Source organism: Urocitellus parryii, chromosome 12 (genome assembly GCF_045843805.1).
Source record: "Urocitellus parryii isolate mUroPar1 chromosome 12, mUroPar1.hap1, whole genome shotgun sequence".
In the NCBI taxonomy this organism is placed as follows: Eukaryota; Metazoa; Chordata; class Mammalia; order Rodentia; family Sciuridae; genus Urocitellus; species Urocitellus parryii.
This window is the reverse complement of record NC_135542.1, coordinates 91,602,499-91,617,207: the sequence shown is the minus strand read 5'-3', so window position 1 is coordinate 91,617,207 and position 14,709 is coordinate 91,602,499. Positions and strand designations below refer to the sequence as shown.

General features: G+C 53.8%; 1 protein-coding gene across 1 annotated transcript; it reads left to right on the top strand.

Moving 5' to 3' along the window:
• Nucleotides 1-1,735: 1,735 nt before the first annotated feature.
• Nucleotides 1,736-10,857, top strand: Fbxo41 (F-box protein 41). Its single transcript, XM_026411743.2, has 12 exons — nt 1,736-2,628; nt 4,272-4,497; nt 4,994-5,067; nt 5,313-5,671; nt 6,419-6,660; nt 6,843-6,958; nt 7,070-7,222; nt 7,414-7,509; nt 8,894-9,012; nt 9,192-9,350; nt 10,547-10,662; nt 10,795-10,857. Exons 1-12 carry the CDS (start codon nt 1,736-1,738, stop codon nt 10,855-10,857), a joined length of 2,616 nt encoding a protein of 871 aa, XP_026267528.2.
• Nucleotides 10,858-14,709: the final 3,852 nt, after the last annotated feature.

Below are 14,709 nucleotides of genomic sequence, written 5' to 3'. Positions count from 1 at the left end.
GGAAATGTAGGGAGGTAGCAAAAACAGAAAGTCATAGAACCAGGAGGAAACTCCAAACAGGGCATCATCCTGGCAGCCTGTGAAGATGCAGGGACCAAAAGTATCCACCAAGAGACCAAGTGGGTGAAGACCCTTGAGGACAACTAGATTATTCCATTAATGGGTAATCCATGACTCTGAGGATCATGGGGACAGCAGAAGGTGTTCGAGCCCAAATGCAAGCACTTAGGAAAAACCAGCAGTGAGGGAGCGGAAAATCCACAATCCAGGGGAGCCAGAAGTGTGTGGGGGTGGGGTGGGGCAGGAGGGGCTGAGGGTGAGGAGGGGATTGTGCCAGAAAGGGTGTGAGGAGAACAGATAAATAGGACCCTTAGAGTGAAGGGCAGGGCAGGTACACTTATTGGAGGCCTATCTAGCTTTTTCTAGGTTTGAGAAAAGGACCTATGTGCCTGGAGTAGCAGGGATGGGAACAGTGACACACACAGGTATCATTAATGATACCCAAGTGGAGAGACATCTTTGTCACTGCAACATAGTACCAATAATACAGCTTGTGTAATGGATGCGGTTTGCATGAGATAGAAATAAGCATTTTTTTTTTCCTGTGCTGGGGACTGAACCCAAGGATGTTCTACCACTGAGCCACTTCCCCAGCCCAGCCCAGCCCCACTTTTTTGGGAGACAGGGTAAGGCTAACTTGCAGAGGCTGGCCTCAAACTTTTGGTCCTCCCACTCAGCCTCTCAAATCTCTGGCATTACAGGCATGTGCCACCGCAATTGCTTAAGCATCTTCTTTTAAGGATATTTTTAGATTTAACATACACTAAAGTACATATAAGGCAGTGATATTTTGTGTACAGCTTGATGATTATCTACACCTGTATACACTGCTCAGATCAAGATATAGAACATTTTCAGTATCACCTAAGATTCTCTCCTAACCCCTTCCTAGTCCTTACAGAGCTGGAATGCAAAGCCGCAGAGCCCCAGGGATAACCTCTGTTCTGATTTCTGTCATTATCAATTTTGTCTATTCTTGAACTCCCATCTCTGTGGAATCTTGTCGTTTGCACTCTGGTCTGGCTTCTTTCCTGCAAAATAATACTAAGTGGATTCATCCATATTGTTGTGCATATCTGTAGTTCCTTTTATTACTGGGTAGCATTCCATTATGAATATACCACAGTTTATCCCTTCTGTTGTTTATGAGCACATGGGTTGTTTCCAGAACAGAGCCATTAAACATAAAACTGATTCTTTTTTTAAAAAAAAAAATCTGTATTTTTAAAAAGAATTCTTTCTCCTTCTCCCCCTCCCTGCACCCTCTCCCCCTCCCTGCACCCTCTCCCCCTCCCTGCACCCTCTCCCCCTCCTTCCTTCCCCCCCCCATCCACCTATGTACAGGCCCTGCACAGGTGCCACAGCAGTACACTCCCCTCTGAGAGTTCTGCCATAGGTCTCCCAAGGCCCCTCCATTCCAGGCACGTGTTTCCTGGGAAAGTCACTTTACACTTGATTGGGGATTCCGGCCCAGGGCCTGGGAGGTGTCGCTGGGACAGGAGAATCATCCTCTTAAGACTTATTCCCTCTCTCGTAGCCTCCTCGACCCTGGTCGCGGGCACCCTGAGCCTTACTGATTCTGCAGGGGGGCTCGCCCGCGGCCCCCCATGAGCGCGCCCGGCTGACCGGCTGGGCGGCCGCGGTGGAGCCAGCACGCCGCGGGGGCGGCGGGGCCATGGCCTCGCTGGACCTGCCATACCGCTGCCCCCGCTGCGGGGAGCACAAGCGCTTCCGGAGCCTGTCGTCCCTGCGCGCCCACCTAGAGTACAGCCACACCTATGAGACTCTATACATCCTCTCCAAGACCAACAGCATTTGCGACGGCGCCGCGGCTGCAGCAGCTGCTGCAGCCGCAGCCTCGGGCTTCCCGCTGGCGCCCGAGCCCGCCGCCCTGCTGGCTGTGCCCGGAGCCCGGCGCGAGGTCTTTGAGAGCACGTCCTTTCAGGGCAAGGAGCAGGCCGCTGGGCCGTCGCCTGCAACGCCGCACCTGCTGCACCACCACCACCACCACGCACCCCTCGCCCATTTCCCGGGCGACTTGGTGCCCGCCAGCCTGCCCTGCGAGGAGCTGGGTGAGCCGGGTCTCGTGCCCACCGCTGCCGCACGCTATGCGCTGCGTGAGATAGAGATCCCGCTGGGAGAGCTGTTCGCCCGCAAGTCCGTGGCATCCTCTGCGTGCTCGACGCCGCCGCCAGGGCCCGGCCCAGGCCCGGCTTCGGCCTCGCCCGCCTCCCCCTCGCCAGCCGATGTGGCTTACGAGGAGGGCCTGGCGCGCCTCAAGATACGCGCTCTGGAGAAGTTGGAGGTGGACCGGCGGTTGGAGAGGCTGAGCGAGGAGGTGGAGCAGAAGATTGCGGGCCAAGTGGGCCGGCTGCAGGCAGAGCTGGAGCGCAAAGCTGCAGAGCTGGAGACTGCTAGGCAGGAGAGCGCTCGACTGGGGCGCGAGAAGGAGGAGCTGGAGGAGCGAGCATCTGAGCTCTCGCGGCAGGTGGATGTGAGCGTGGAGCTGCTGGCCTCTCTCAAGCAGGACCTGGTGCACAAGGAACAGGAGCTGAGCCGCAAGCAGCAGTGAGTAGGCCCTCAGGGCCCTGCTGGTGGGTGTGCCCGTGTGCCATCACAATCACCCTGAACATGCATGTCTGTATGTAGTCATGGCTAGGTAATAGGGGGTCTATGGTCATGAACTTGTAATATTGGTGTGTGTGGGTCCCAGAGTGTCATGATCGTGTGTGTGCAGGACCACCAGTACATACATGACAGCATGATCATGCATGTGCTTATCTAAAAAGACAGTGTCTTTTTCTGATCCTGCTCTGACTCAGCCAGGACCAGCCTGGCATTTTGGCACTGGATCCTCTTCCCTTTGTCCTACTCAAAGGTGTGGCCCAATTCTCCCCTCTCCCTTTCCTATCATCAAAATCAATCAATCAATCAATCTATCTATCTATCTATCTATCTATCTATCATTCCTAAAAGGATGCAAACATGATGTCATGTCTCCCATTTAACTTTACTTTCCCTTAAGCTGCTGCCTCATACAGAAAAAAATTTCATGAAAGTATTCCTGGTCTCCAAATTATTTTCTCACATTTTTTCTTGAACCCACTCTGATCAGGTTTCCAGTTCCACCACTGTCTTTGACCATGTTGCTAAGGCCAAGTCACCCTCTTTCTTGGCCTATCCTCAGCAGATCCTTGAAACACTTTCTTCACTTGGCTCTCCCAGGATCCCCCCCTCCTTTTTTTTTTTTTTTGGTCTGTTCCTTCTTATTCTTCTTTGCTGACTTTGCCTCACTTCTCTGGTCTTTAAATGAAGGATTATGAACTATTCAAATGTTAGGTTTAGTTTTTTGGTTTTTTTCCTGGTACTGGTGATGGAACCCAGGATTCCATCTTTACCAACAAAACTACAAGAGCCAGCCTTTTAAATTTATTTTTTATTTTAAAATGCATAGGCTGATATTCCTCCCATTTTCCAAGTCACAGGATTATAAGCATGTGCCACAGTGCTTGGCTACAGATGTTATTTATCTGTCCCCATTGTAATATAAGCTCCATGAAGGCAGGGGGTTTCTACTTTTGTTCAGGGATGCTTCCCCAACATCTAGAACAGTGCCTAGCACTTATAAGGTACTCAATAAATGTTGAACAGATGCATGAACAACCATGGATGCTTTGGGGAATATAGACTCAGGTAATCTGTAAGGTGTGCCATGTGTTTGTGTAACTCCTGGAGGTTGATGCAAACACTAATAAGCTTCTGCATCTTAGTGTATTTCCCTATGTATTGAAGTGACTGAATACATTTTTCAATCTTTCAGAAAGTGTGTGTGTGTGTTTGAGTGTGTCAGTGAGACTGTGCCTCCATGATGCTTTGCATGTCTCAGACTGTGAGTATGTGCCTGGAATGGATACATGATGAGGGCACATTCATGAATGTGTACTGAGCGGGTATGTGCACATGGCTGTGTGGCTCAAAGTGTGTGCCTAGCGCTGTTCCTTTGTGGGGAGGCTGTATATTGAGGCCATAGGTAACTGGGTATCTGTGTTTTTGTGTGAGGATGATGTGTCTGGTTATGGGTTAGATGTGGGGGGCTGTGTGTGGGGCCATAAGCAGACATCATGGGCAGCTGTGCCCAGTGTCTCCACACAAGGGAGGGTGGCAGGTCAACCAGGCAGAGGCTCTAGGGTAAAAGCCTGCTCTGGGCCCAGGGAGGTGGTACAGATTGACCAGTTCCTGAAGGAGACAGCAGCTCGGGAGGCCAGTGCCAAGCTGCGCCTGCAGCAGTTCATCGAGGAACTCCTGGAGCGGGCCGACCGAGCTGAACGTCAGCTGCAGGTCATCAGCAGCAGCTGTGGCAGCACACCCAGTGCCAGCCTGGGGCGTGGAGGTGGGGGCAGTGGTGCAGGGCCAGGGCCCCGGGGCCCAGGCAGAATGGTGAGTGCCCCTTTGTCCCCTCTTTTACCTGCTTACCTGGTCCCCACAACCTCCCCTCACACACAGCCTCACATCCCCCAGAATGCTGTGCTTCTCTTCTTTGATTCTCCCCCCAAGAACAGGCCTAGGCCTGAAGTGTGGGTCTGGAACAAGGGGGCCCCTCTGGGCAGGAGTGCCATCCCCTGAGGCTGTCTCAAGGTGTGATCCAGCAGCCCCAGCCCTCAGGGGCCCATCTCTGCCTATCCCTGAAAATGTGAACCCAGGAGCCATAGCCTGAATTGGGGTGTGGGTTGGGTGTGGCCAGGGGGCTGGTGAGCCTCCCTGTTGGGGCTATCTGTCTGTCCATTCGTCCATCCTTCCCAACTTTTTTTCTTCTTTTCTCTCCTCTCCTTCGTTTCTTCTCTCCATCTTGTACCCTCTTTCTCCTGTTATTGTCTCCTCATCCTCTTGCCTCCTCTGCCTCTCTTCCTTTCCCTCCTGCCCTGGGGGCCCACAGCGAGAGCACCACGTGGGCCCGGCCGTGCCTAGCACATACGCGGTATCACGGCATGGCTCTTCTCCCAGCACAGGGTAAGCCTGGGGCCTGCCCTGCCCTACACAGCCCACCCTCTCCCTGGAAAGATCTGCTGGCCATCTGGGGCTTCTCTCCTCCTGGGCCCATTCTCCTTGGGTCACCTATCTGTCTTTCCATACTCAGAGGGAACTTTTGGGAAGCAGGGCGGATGGGTTGCCCTTGATCTGTGGTAAGGGGAGGGTGGAGAATTCTGGCAACTTGATGCCCCTCGCCCCTCACCATCTGGTCCACCCTGCCCCAGGGCCTCCAGCCGTGTGCCAGCTGCCTCCCAGAGCTCAGGCTGCTATGATAGTGACAGCCTGGAGCTGCCCCGGCCAGAGGAGGGGGCACCTGAAGACAGTGGCTCTGGGGGCTTGGGCACACGGGCCCAGGCTACCAATGGTGGCTCAGAGCGGTCCCAGGCCCCTCGAAGCTCAGGCCTACGGCGCCAGGCCATCCAGAACTGGCAGCGCAGACCTCGCAGACACAGCACTGAGGGGGAGGAGGGTGATGTCTCAGACGTGGGCTCCCGAACCACGGAGTCGGAGGCTGAGGGCCCCTCAGATGTCCCCCGCCCTGGGCCTGCTATGGCTGGGCAAGTGAGCAGCTGCCGACTTTCAGGTAAGTCCTGAGAGGAATGGCAGAGAGGCCAGCCTTCCCCAGGGTGCTGGGCCCTCCCGGGGGGAAAAGGGCTAAGAGGGCAAATCTTCTGACCTCCTGCACTTCCCTTCCTCTTCTCCAGACCTGCCCACCCCTCCTATGAAGTGCCCTTCCAGCCTGGTGCAGAGACTTGAATGACAGGGTAGCCAGTGCAAGGATGGTACATTGGGGGACAGGGTCTGTATACATGCGGAACTCAGTGACATGTAGAGGAGAGTGTTGACTCCAGGCTCTGGAGCTCCTGGTGCAGTGGGGAGCCCCATCTGCACACAGGCCACACACATATGCAGAGGCATCAGGAGGGTAGGAGTTAGGGTAAGGGTTGACTTTTTAAAAAAATATTTATTTTTTAGTTGGATACAATACCTTTGCTTATTTATTTTTTAAGTGGTGCTGAAGATCGAACCCAGGGCCTCCCATGTGCTAAGCGAGTGCTCTACCACTGAGCCACAACCCCAACCCAGTGTTGACTCTTAAAAAAGAAAGTTTATATGAGGAAGGAATACCTTTGCTAATATGTAAAATTAGGGGTGGCTGTACCATAATGGAGGGGAAAGCAGATTGGCCTTCCTCCCAAGCCACTGGTTCCCCCAGCATGGGTCTTATGCCCATTCCTCCTGCAGCTCCTACCCTGCCCCAGCTCCTCACCCACATCCTTGCCCTGGCCTTTGACCTTCTATTGTCACCTTTGCTTCCTTGTGTTTGCAGCCCGCCCCGAGGGAGGCAGTGGACGAGGCCGGCGAGGGGAGCGGGGTAGCCCCTCACGCTCCAATGAGGTCATCAGCCCAGAGATCCTTAAGATGCGAGCTGCCTTGTTCTGCATCTTCACCTACCTGGACACACGCACGCTGCTGCATGCTGCAGAGGTCTGCCGGGACTGGCGCTTCGTGGCCCGTCACCCTGCTGTCTGGACAAGGGTGCTGCTAGAGAATGCGAGAGTGTGTTCCAAGGTGCCTACCTCTGCCCAGCTGGGAACCCACCTTTCCCCCTGGCAGAATCTGGTCCTTGCAGCCCTGGCTTCAGCCTGGCTCCCCCAAATCCTCTCACAGAGCCTCCTCTTCTGGGGCTGGCTTTTCTCCAGCCAGCCAAGTGCAGACCCCCTGTTCTCCATGTACCCTCCCTCTCTACGCAGTTTCTGGCAATGCTGGCTCAGTGGTGCACGCAGGCCCACTCGCTGACCCTGCAGAACCTGAAGCCCCGACAGCGGGGGAAGAAGGAGAGCAAGGAGGAGTACGCCCGGAGCACCCGGTGAGGCTGCGGTGGGTGGGCGGGTGCTCCTGGGCCAGACTTGGAATGAAGTGGGGATGCTTTCCAGAGGAGGAGGTGACCACAGGCAGGTGACCTCTTGGTCATCCCCAGGGGCTGCCTTGAAGCAGGGCTGGAGTCCCTGCTGAAGGCAGCCGGGGGGAACCTGCTGATCCTGCGCATCTCCCACTGTCCCAACATCCTCACCGACCGTTCACTCTGGCTGGCCAGCTGCTACTGTCGTGCCCTGCAGGCTGTCACCTACAGGTGGGTTCCTTTTACCAGAAGCAAGGCCTATACCCTATTGGCCTGGGACCCCAAGGATCCCTAGACACTGCATGGCCTTTCCCCAGGTCCTCATACAAAGGCACCCAAGAACTCTGTGACCTAAGGGAAGGAAGGATTGACAGGGGCAGAAACCGCCAGGATGAGCCACTCCAGCCTTGTCTTTTCAACAGGAGTGCCACAGACCCAGTGGGCCACGAAGTTATTTGGGCTCTAGGTGCAGGCTGCAGAGAGATTGTCTCCCTCCAGGTGGCGCCTCTTCACCCCTGGTGAGCTCAGGCTGGGTGGGTGGGGAAGGGAAAGGGTTGGATCTGGTCTGGGGCTGAGGACTGAACAGATTTGAGCCCACTCCATAAGCTCTTGAGGAGACAGGTTCACACACATTAATCTGCACAATGAGGCATTAAGAATAGAGCTTTAAAATTAGACCTAGAAGTCATGTCTTGGCTTAGTGGCAGTGCCATTGTGAGCAACCTAACAGCATGTTAGTTTCTCAACTTGCAAAGTGAAGGTGATATTAGGAATCTACTGACCTTATTAGAGCTGTTACTGGCATCAGTGAGATTATACCACAGAGCCTGTGGGCCCCACAGTAAGTGTTCAGTAAACACAGCTAAAAGTAGCTGGGTTTTGTTTGACACACGACAGGCAATTCTGGGTCAGTATGTAACATATAAGAGCTGATCGTTGGAGAATTCAGGGTGTGAAATCATCCCTCACTCTACCTATAGTTCCTATAGTTCTAACCCTCCCTGTTCCTTGCCCTCCAATCCTTCTCCATGTGCTGGCCCCTCCCAGCCCATCCAGTGTACCTTCCCTAACACCTTGGTGGAAGCAGTCATTGTGCTCCTGCTTTGATTCCCATTGCATCTTGTCCTGACATCTGCTGTTACCGGTTTTGCAATTATTTCTGTTTCAGTCTCCTACATCAGACTTGTAGTTCTCAGGGCAGAGTCTGTGAATGTCCATTTCTGTATCCCTGGTACCAAGTGCGTAGCAGATACCAAAGAGATGTCTGTTGCTTAGGTGAATGTTGAGAGATGGCAAGTCTGATGTTCAGGGAAATGGCAAATCTGGTGTGGACAAGCAGGTTGGGAGAGGGCAGGCAGAGCCATGTTAAGGGGTTTAGGTTTTTGCATTTTATCTAGAAAGTACTGGGAGACTATTGGAGAATTTTAGGTTTTAAGTAAAGTACTGAGATCAGACTGCCAAAGTTCTGTAAAATAGACTGCCCATGCTTTGAGGGCAGGGACCATGTGTGCATTGTCACCACTGCACCTCCAGGGCCTGTTCTCGGCTGTAGCAGACACTTGATAACCATCTGCTGAATGACACAGTGAGTGGCTGTAGGAATGAATGGGGTGCACTGTCTGCATTGTGGAGCATGGATTGGCAGGGAGACTGGTAGTAATCTAGCTGAATCCAATGGTGGTCTAAACTATGGTACAGGAGTTACTCAGGAATCTGAAACTGCAGAACATGGCAAGAGGTGAGAGGGGCGAGTCAGGGATGATGCCAGTGTTCTGACTTGGCCAGCTGGGTTGTTGTCGGGGTACTTGCCTGAGGCAGGGAGGGATCCCCCAAGAGGAATATACTCGCTTGGGGCATCAGGCATCCAAAGGCTTCCCTGACTGCCCCCTCCCCATTCTCCAGCCAGCAGCCCACGCGCTTCAGTAACCGCTGCCTGCAGATGATCGGTCGCTGTTGGCCCCACCTCCGGGCTCTGGGGGTTGGGGGCGCCGGCTGTGGGGTGCAGGGCCTGGCATCACTTGGTGAGTCCCTTGGGACTGGGGTGGGGAGAGGTGAGAAGCTGGTAAGGGTGCAATAATATCCTGCAAAATTCTACAGGGGATTGGGGCTGCATCTTGGGTGGTGGCAGGGGACCAAGGGTGTTGGGCAAGAAGTGACCTAGGGAGTTTGTCAGCAGGGCTTGCCTTCTTCCTCTTCCTAGCAAGAAACTGCATGCGGCTGCAGGTCCTGGAGCTGGACCATGTGTCAGAGATCACCCAGGAGGTGGCAGCTGAGGTCTGCCGGGAAGGCCTGAAGGGACTAGAGATGCTGGTACTCACGGCCACCCCTGTCACTCCTAAGGCCCTACTGCATTTCAACAGTGAGTAATGGGGGAATGCAGGGCAGGATATGGCTTTCACCTGTCACCATGGCCTGTCAGCAGGTAGCATAAACAATTCCCTGATGCTCTAATCAGCAAACACCAGCATGGGGGTGGGGGGCAGACAGCAATATCTGGTCTTGGCTTTGCCAGCAGTGTCTTCTTAGGCCAGTGGGCATTCCAAGCCTGCCAGTATCCACTCCTAATAGTCCAGTTCCAAAGATATCTGTTGTGCTTTGGCATAGTCTCATTGGAGCCAGAAGCCATGCAGAAATTGTCCCTGTGTAAGTCTTCACCAGGGCTGAGGCAGGAGAGCAGACAGATTAAAAGTGCAGTTTCTGGAGCTAGACTGATCTGGGTTTCAGCTCTGGGTCTACTGCTCATTTAGCTGTGAATTCATGCAAATTACTCTACCCCTCTGAGTTTTACATTCTCATCCACTGACTTTCTTAGAATAGGTGGGCAGTAATGTGTGTAAGCTCCCTAGGACAGTTCTTAGGCCTCCTCTGGCCCTTCACCTAATACTACCCACTCTCTACTCTGTCACTTCTCTGCCTTCACTGAGGACAAGGGTACCCAGCTTGGGCTGCTTCCCCCAAATGAGACCATCATCCAGGACTTTGTGGCCCTTGGGAAGACCCTGTTCCCAGATTGAAGGTTCCTTTACCTTATCACCTCCAGGACCCTCCTCTCCCCTCCCCTTCAGCCCCATGTCCACACCCTGGATACACCATCAGGACAGACTGCTCAGCCTCAAATTCATACTCTCCAGGCTCCTCAGCCCTTGACCTTAGTGAGCAGCCACATTCCATCCTGTAAACCCTGTGCAGCCTGCCTGGTTTGTCCCCATCTCCTCCACCCTCATGCTCAAGCTTCCTCTCAGCCACTCTGTTCCTCATAATCACCTCCAAGTGTACAGACCAGGGTAAATAAAACTGTCCCCTCTGCCAGGGAATTTGCTAGAACTGCTGAGCAGTTGGCTGTTGTCCACTTGTCTTCCCAGAGTGCCTTCATCCACCTTCTCCCTGGTCCAGTTGTGCATCCCAGGCCATCGTAGGCCTGCTCTACTTTTGTTTTCTGTGGCTGCCACATGATGGTTCCTCAAGGGGTATCTGATGTCATTAATCAGTGAAATGAGAGGTGGTAGCCCCACTGTGCAGGCCAAACATGGGGCCTCCTTATCCACCTTTCCCCAGGCATCTGTCGGAACCTCAAGTCCATTGTGGTCCAAATTGGAATTGCTGATTATTTCAAGGAGCCCAGCAGCCCTGAGGCTCAGAAGCTATTTGAGGATATGGTGACAAAACTCCAGGTGAGAGGTTGGCTCTGAGGCCAACCAAGATCCCCAAGTGACATTCCTAGGCTGGGGCTGGTGGCCTGGGTGAGTGTGGAGGGAGGACCCCACCAGCTTTGCAAGAGAACTAACTCAGGGCTTGGTTCACAGGCCCTGCGACGAAGGCCTGGCTTCTCTAAGATCCTGCACATCAAGGTGGAAGGCGGCTGCTAACCCGGGGGGCAGGGGGTGGCAGGGCACCTGCCAGCCCCACACCAAGGCATTATTTGTACCTCCAGAGGGATCCTGGTTTGGACTAGACCTTTGGAGGCCTAGTGTTATCCCAGCTTCCAGGGAGGGGTTGAGTATCCTGTCCTACTGGAACAGCAGAGCAACAGGTCTGACCCAAGGCAGGGGCTTGGACAGAAGCTGCCCTCTGACCCCCACCCTATCCCCGCTGGAGCAGACTTCTGGCACAGCCAGCGAGGAGCTGTCACCACCAGCACTGGTGTCTTCACTCGAAGGATCTGCAATAACTACCAGTGGCTCCTCAGCTGCTCAGGCAGGCCTGTCTTTCCTGAGGCCCCAGTCTCCAGGGGACCCCACAAGGCAGCTCAGACTTGGCAGGGAGGGCTCTTCTCTCCTACCTGTTCCTTCCACCCATTCTCACAACTTGTCTGGGCCCTGGGTCTACACTCTCCAGGGAAAACCCAGGCAGGTCTAGGGACCTAGGTACAGTCATTAAAAAACTAGTGGCAGGATTGGAAGGAAAAAAGTTACCTAGAACTTTTCCCAAGAATGAGACCACTCCTCCCAAGGTGGGCACAAAAGGGGATGGGGGTGGCTTCGAGGTGGAGAAAACTTACTTTTTCCTGTAAGAAAGGCTCCCTACCCAGACACACACACTCCAGAGTGAAACTCAGAGCTAAAAGGTGCATGTTTCTATACCTACCAATCACTCTCAAGAAATCGAAGGGAGGGTGAAGGTGCCAGCCCTGGGAGGCCTGCCTATAGTGAGAAGGAATTTCCTTTTAATCCAGGTGCTTGGGCAGGAATCTGATGGCCTTTGGGTCCCCTATGCTATCTAGGCTGTCTGGGAGTGGGGCACTGGGCTGCCCACTGTGCTGGGTCCTAGAGGAGGGTGGTTGACTTTGCTTCCTGTCTAATTAGCTTGCTTGAGGATGTGGCTTGGCAAGGACAGACCTAGGGCCAAGGAAGAGGTAGAGCATCCTAATAGACTTGCCCCTTCCTCAGTCTCCACCAGCCACAGGCTAAGGCTGCAGCTGGGGTCTTCTGCGTCAGGGCTTAGAAGCCACAGAATGCCACTGGGGGTTTTCACTGGCCCTTGCACAGTCCCCAGAGGATCAGGTTCTGGCACCAAGTTCACCCCAGTTTATCCCCTCAGATTTACCAGTGATTCAAAGGCTGGGAGGTCCTGCCAACCTATTTGGACAGTTCTTCCCAACATGACCTAAATCCATCTTAGAGTTTTCTTCACTCCTGTATAAGGTCAGTTCTCAGCCTTGCCATTAGGCTGTTGGTCCTGACTGGATCTGGGATTCTCATTTCCCAGGCTTTTCCAGGGACCCAATTCTGCTGCCACTTGGCTTGAACATCTAGCCCAGCCCTGGGTTACCTTGTAAAAGTTCTCTAGAACTGCACCCCAATGCCTGGCCTCAGCAGTACTCCCAGCAGCCCCAGATGTCCTGGCTTCTCATCATTGCTTTGACTTTTCCTCCTGTGGCCTGCTATGTTCCTGCCCTTGGAAGACCTGGGCTACCAAGGGTGTCATGTCAGCATCCCTCTGTCCAGTCCTGCACAAAGCCTTGGCTGTGTGTAGCACCACAACGCCACTCCTAGTCCCTGCAGCTGCCTCCATTAGCTCCCGTCTCCCCAGTCCTGTCCCTAAGAGATACAGGAAAGAGCAGCACAACTTTCTCTCTTCCAAGGGCCTGGGAGGGAAGTCAAGGTCTACTCAGGCCCTTGCTTCCCTGGGTACATCTGCCTTGTCATACCAACTGTACCCCTGTGGCCTTTGCTCCTTATGACTCGAGGACCAAAGTGCCACCCTCCCTGTCTTCTGGACAAAGCACAAAGGGATTTGTCTAAGCCTGCCCAACATAAGGGTTTTCTGTGCCCCAGAGAGCCTCCATCACTGAGTACAAGGCTCTAGGCAATTTCTCCCTGAGTGGCATTCACTGGAGTACCTGGCATCAGCCTTGGGAAAAGTCAGGTGGCATAAGCAGTAAGCTCAGTGGAAGGGTGCTGATGCTAGTCACAGGCTCCTTCACTGCGCTATTCACATAACAGCACTGCATACCACCAGCACTAGGGGCAGAAGGGTGAACAGGCCCCCTCTCCTGCCCGGTAAAGTTGGCCTTCTCACAGGTCTGTTTCCAGGAAACCCACCAAGTTCAAGTTCAAGAACTGTGTAGGAGTACATATGGTACAGGCCCAAGCCCTTGTCAATGCAAATGACAAGACACAGTGTGTCCCTTGCACACCCACCCCTGGACTGGCAGCCTTGTATGCCCTGGCCTTTGCGCATGCTGAGAACCAGCAGCTTCCTGCCTCCTACCTTGATGCTATTCATTTCCTCTGGGGATGAGCCATGCTGCTGGACAGGAAACCTACTTGCTTGGGTGCTCCATTTATTCACTTCCATGGCAGCCATTCAGCTGGGGACAAGGAGAGAAACAAGAGGGCCTGTCTTCCAGAAGTGTTTCATCCCACCTTCACCTCCTAAAAGGGAGCCCTTAATCTCATACTTTATAGGATGCAAAAAAAGGAATAATGACATTTTGCTTACCAAGGCAGGCCCTGCTCCAAGGACCCCAGGTCAATGGAGAGATCCCAAGGTGCCATCTAATGTCCTTTGCACTTCAACACATATAGCCTGGCCAACACCTGGAAGGTGGGCACATTTGGCCTGAGTACTTCACGCTTTATTCCAGCTGCTTTCCCTCAGCACTGGCAAACAGTAAAGATGCATAATACATACCCCTACAGGGGAAAGTGGGCTGCCCAAGACCCCTGCTTTTCATTAGCCAGGAAAGACCACCCAGAGAGCATGACCTCTAATGTTTTCTTAGCCCTGATGGCAGAAGTTGAATCAGTCCCTCAGGAATTGCTTCAAAAAAAAAAAAAAAAAAAGAGACACCTCCTGCCCCAGGCCTGCTGCTCTAACATGTGGCTCTGTCCTTTGCCTTTGGATCCTGCCTATCCCCCTGGTCTCGAATCCTTTGGAAACAGGTGGGGGAGCCACAAAGGCCCCAATCCCTCTAAGGCGCTAAGTTGAAGGAGACCCTCCCAGAGTGACTATTGGTGCCAAAGACCCAGTTCCTGGTGAATTTGGAGTGGAAACAGGAGGTGAGTGGGGTATGGTCGAAGTGTCCAGAGGAGTTAACTTCCACCCATGGGATCTATCCTGGCCTGCCAATCCCTGAGGAGTGTTGACTTCCCTCCTCCAGGGACTTGGCACTTCTCTTGACCCCTGGTGGCCATGCTTTCTCACCCAGCCTTGTTCCAGGCCTGCTTTCCTGTACATATTGCTGTGTATCGTGTGTATGTATCGATTCCTGGACAAGTGTGTTCATCTGCAGCCCTTGCCTGAGGATAAGGCTTAGGGTTGGGTGAAGATCAGAATACCAGGCCTCCCTCCCCAACTCCTTGGGACTTTGGCCAGTCCCAAGACTGCCCTGACAATCAGGCAGGCCCCCACCACAAGGCCAAGCCTCTCCTGTCACCACAGCACAGCCCCAGGGAGGCTTGGACTGGGGCCACCAGCCTAAGCTCTGCCCCCACAGTGGTCTTATACCTAGGGGCAGAGGCCTGAAGTGACTCAGGCTTGGCCTGGGATGGTGCCAGTAGGCTTGGCTCTAGGGGGCACTGCTGGTGGGGACCTCCACAACTGGCCTCTAGGCCCCGCCTTCCCCACACAGCCAGGCTGCAAGGACCTGAGCTGTGTGAGAGGTAGCTTCCCCCACCCCAAGCACACCAGGCAGAGGGGTGGAGAGCAACTTTTGGTTTTACTTTTGTTTCTAAAGTGGTGCCTGTACCTCCAGCCCCCAGGGGGCCTTCCCTGGC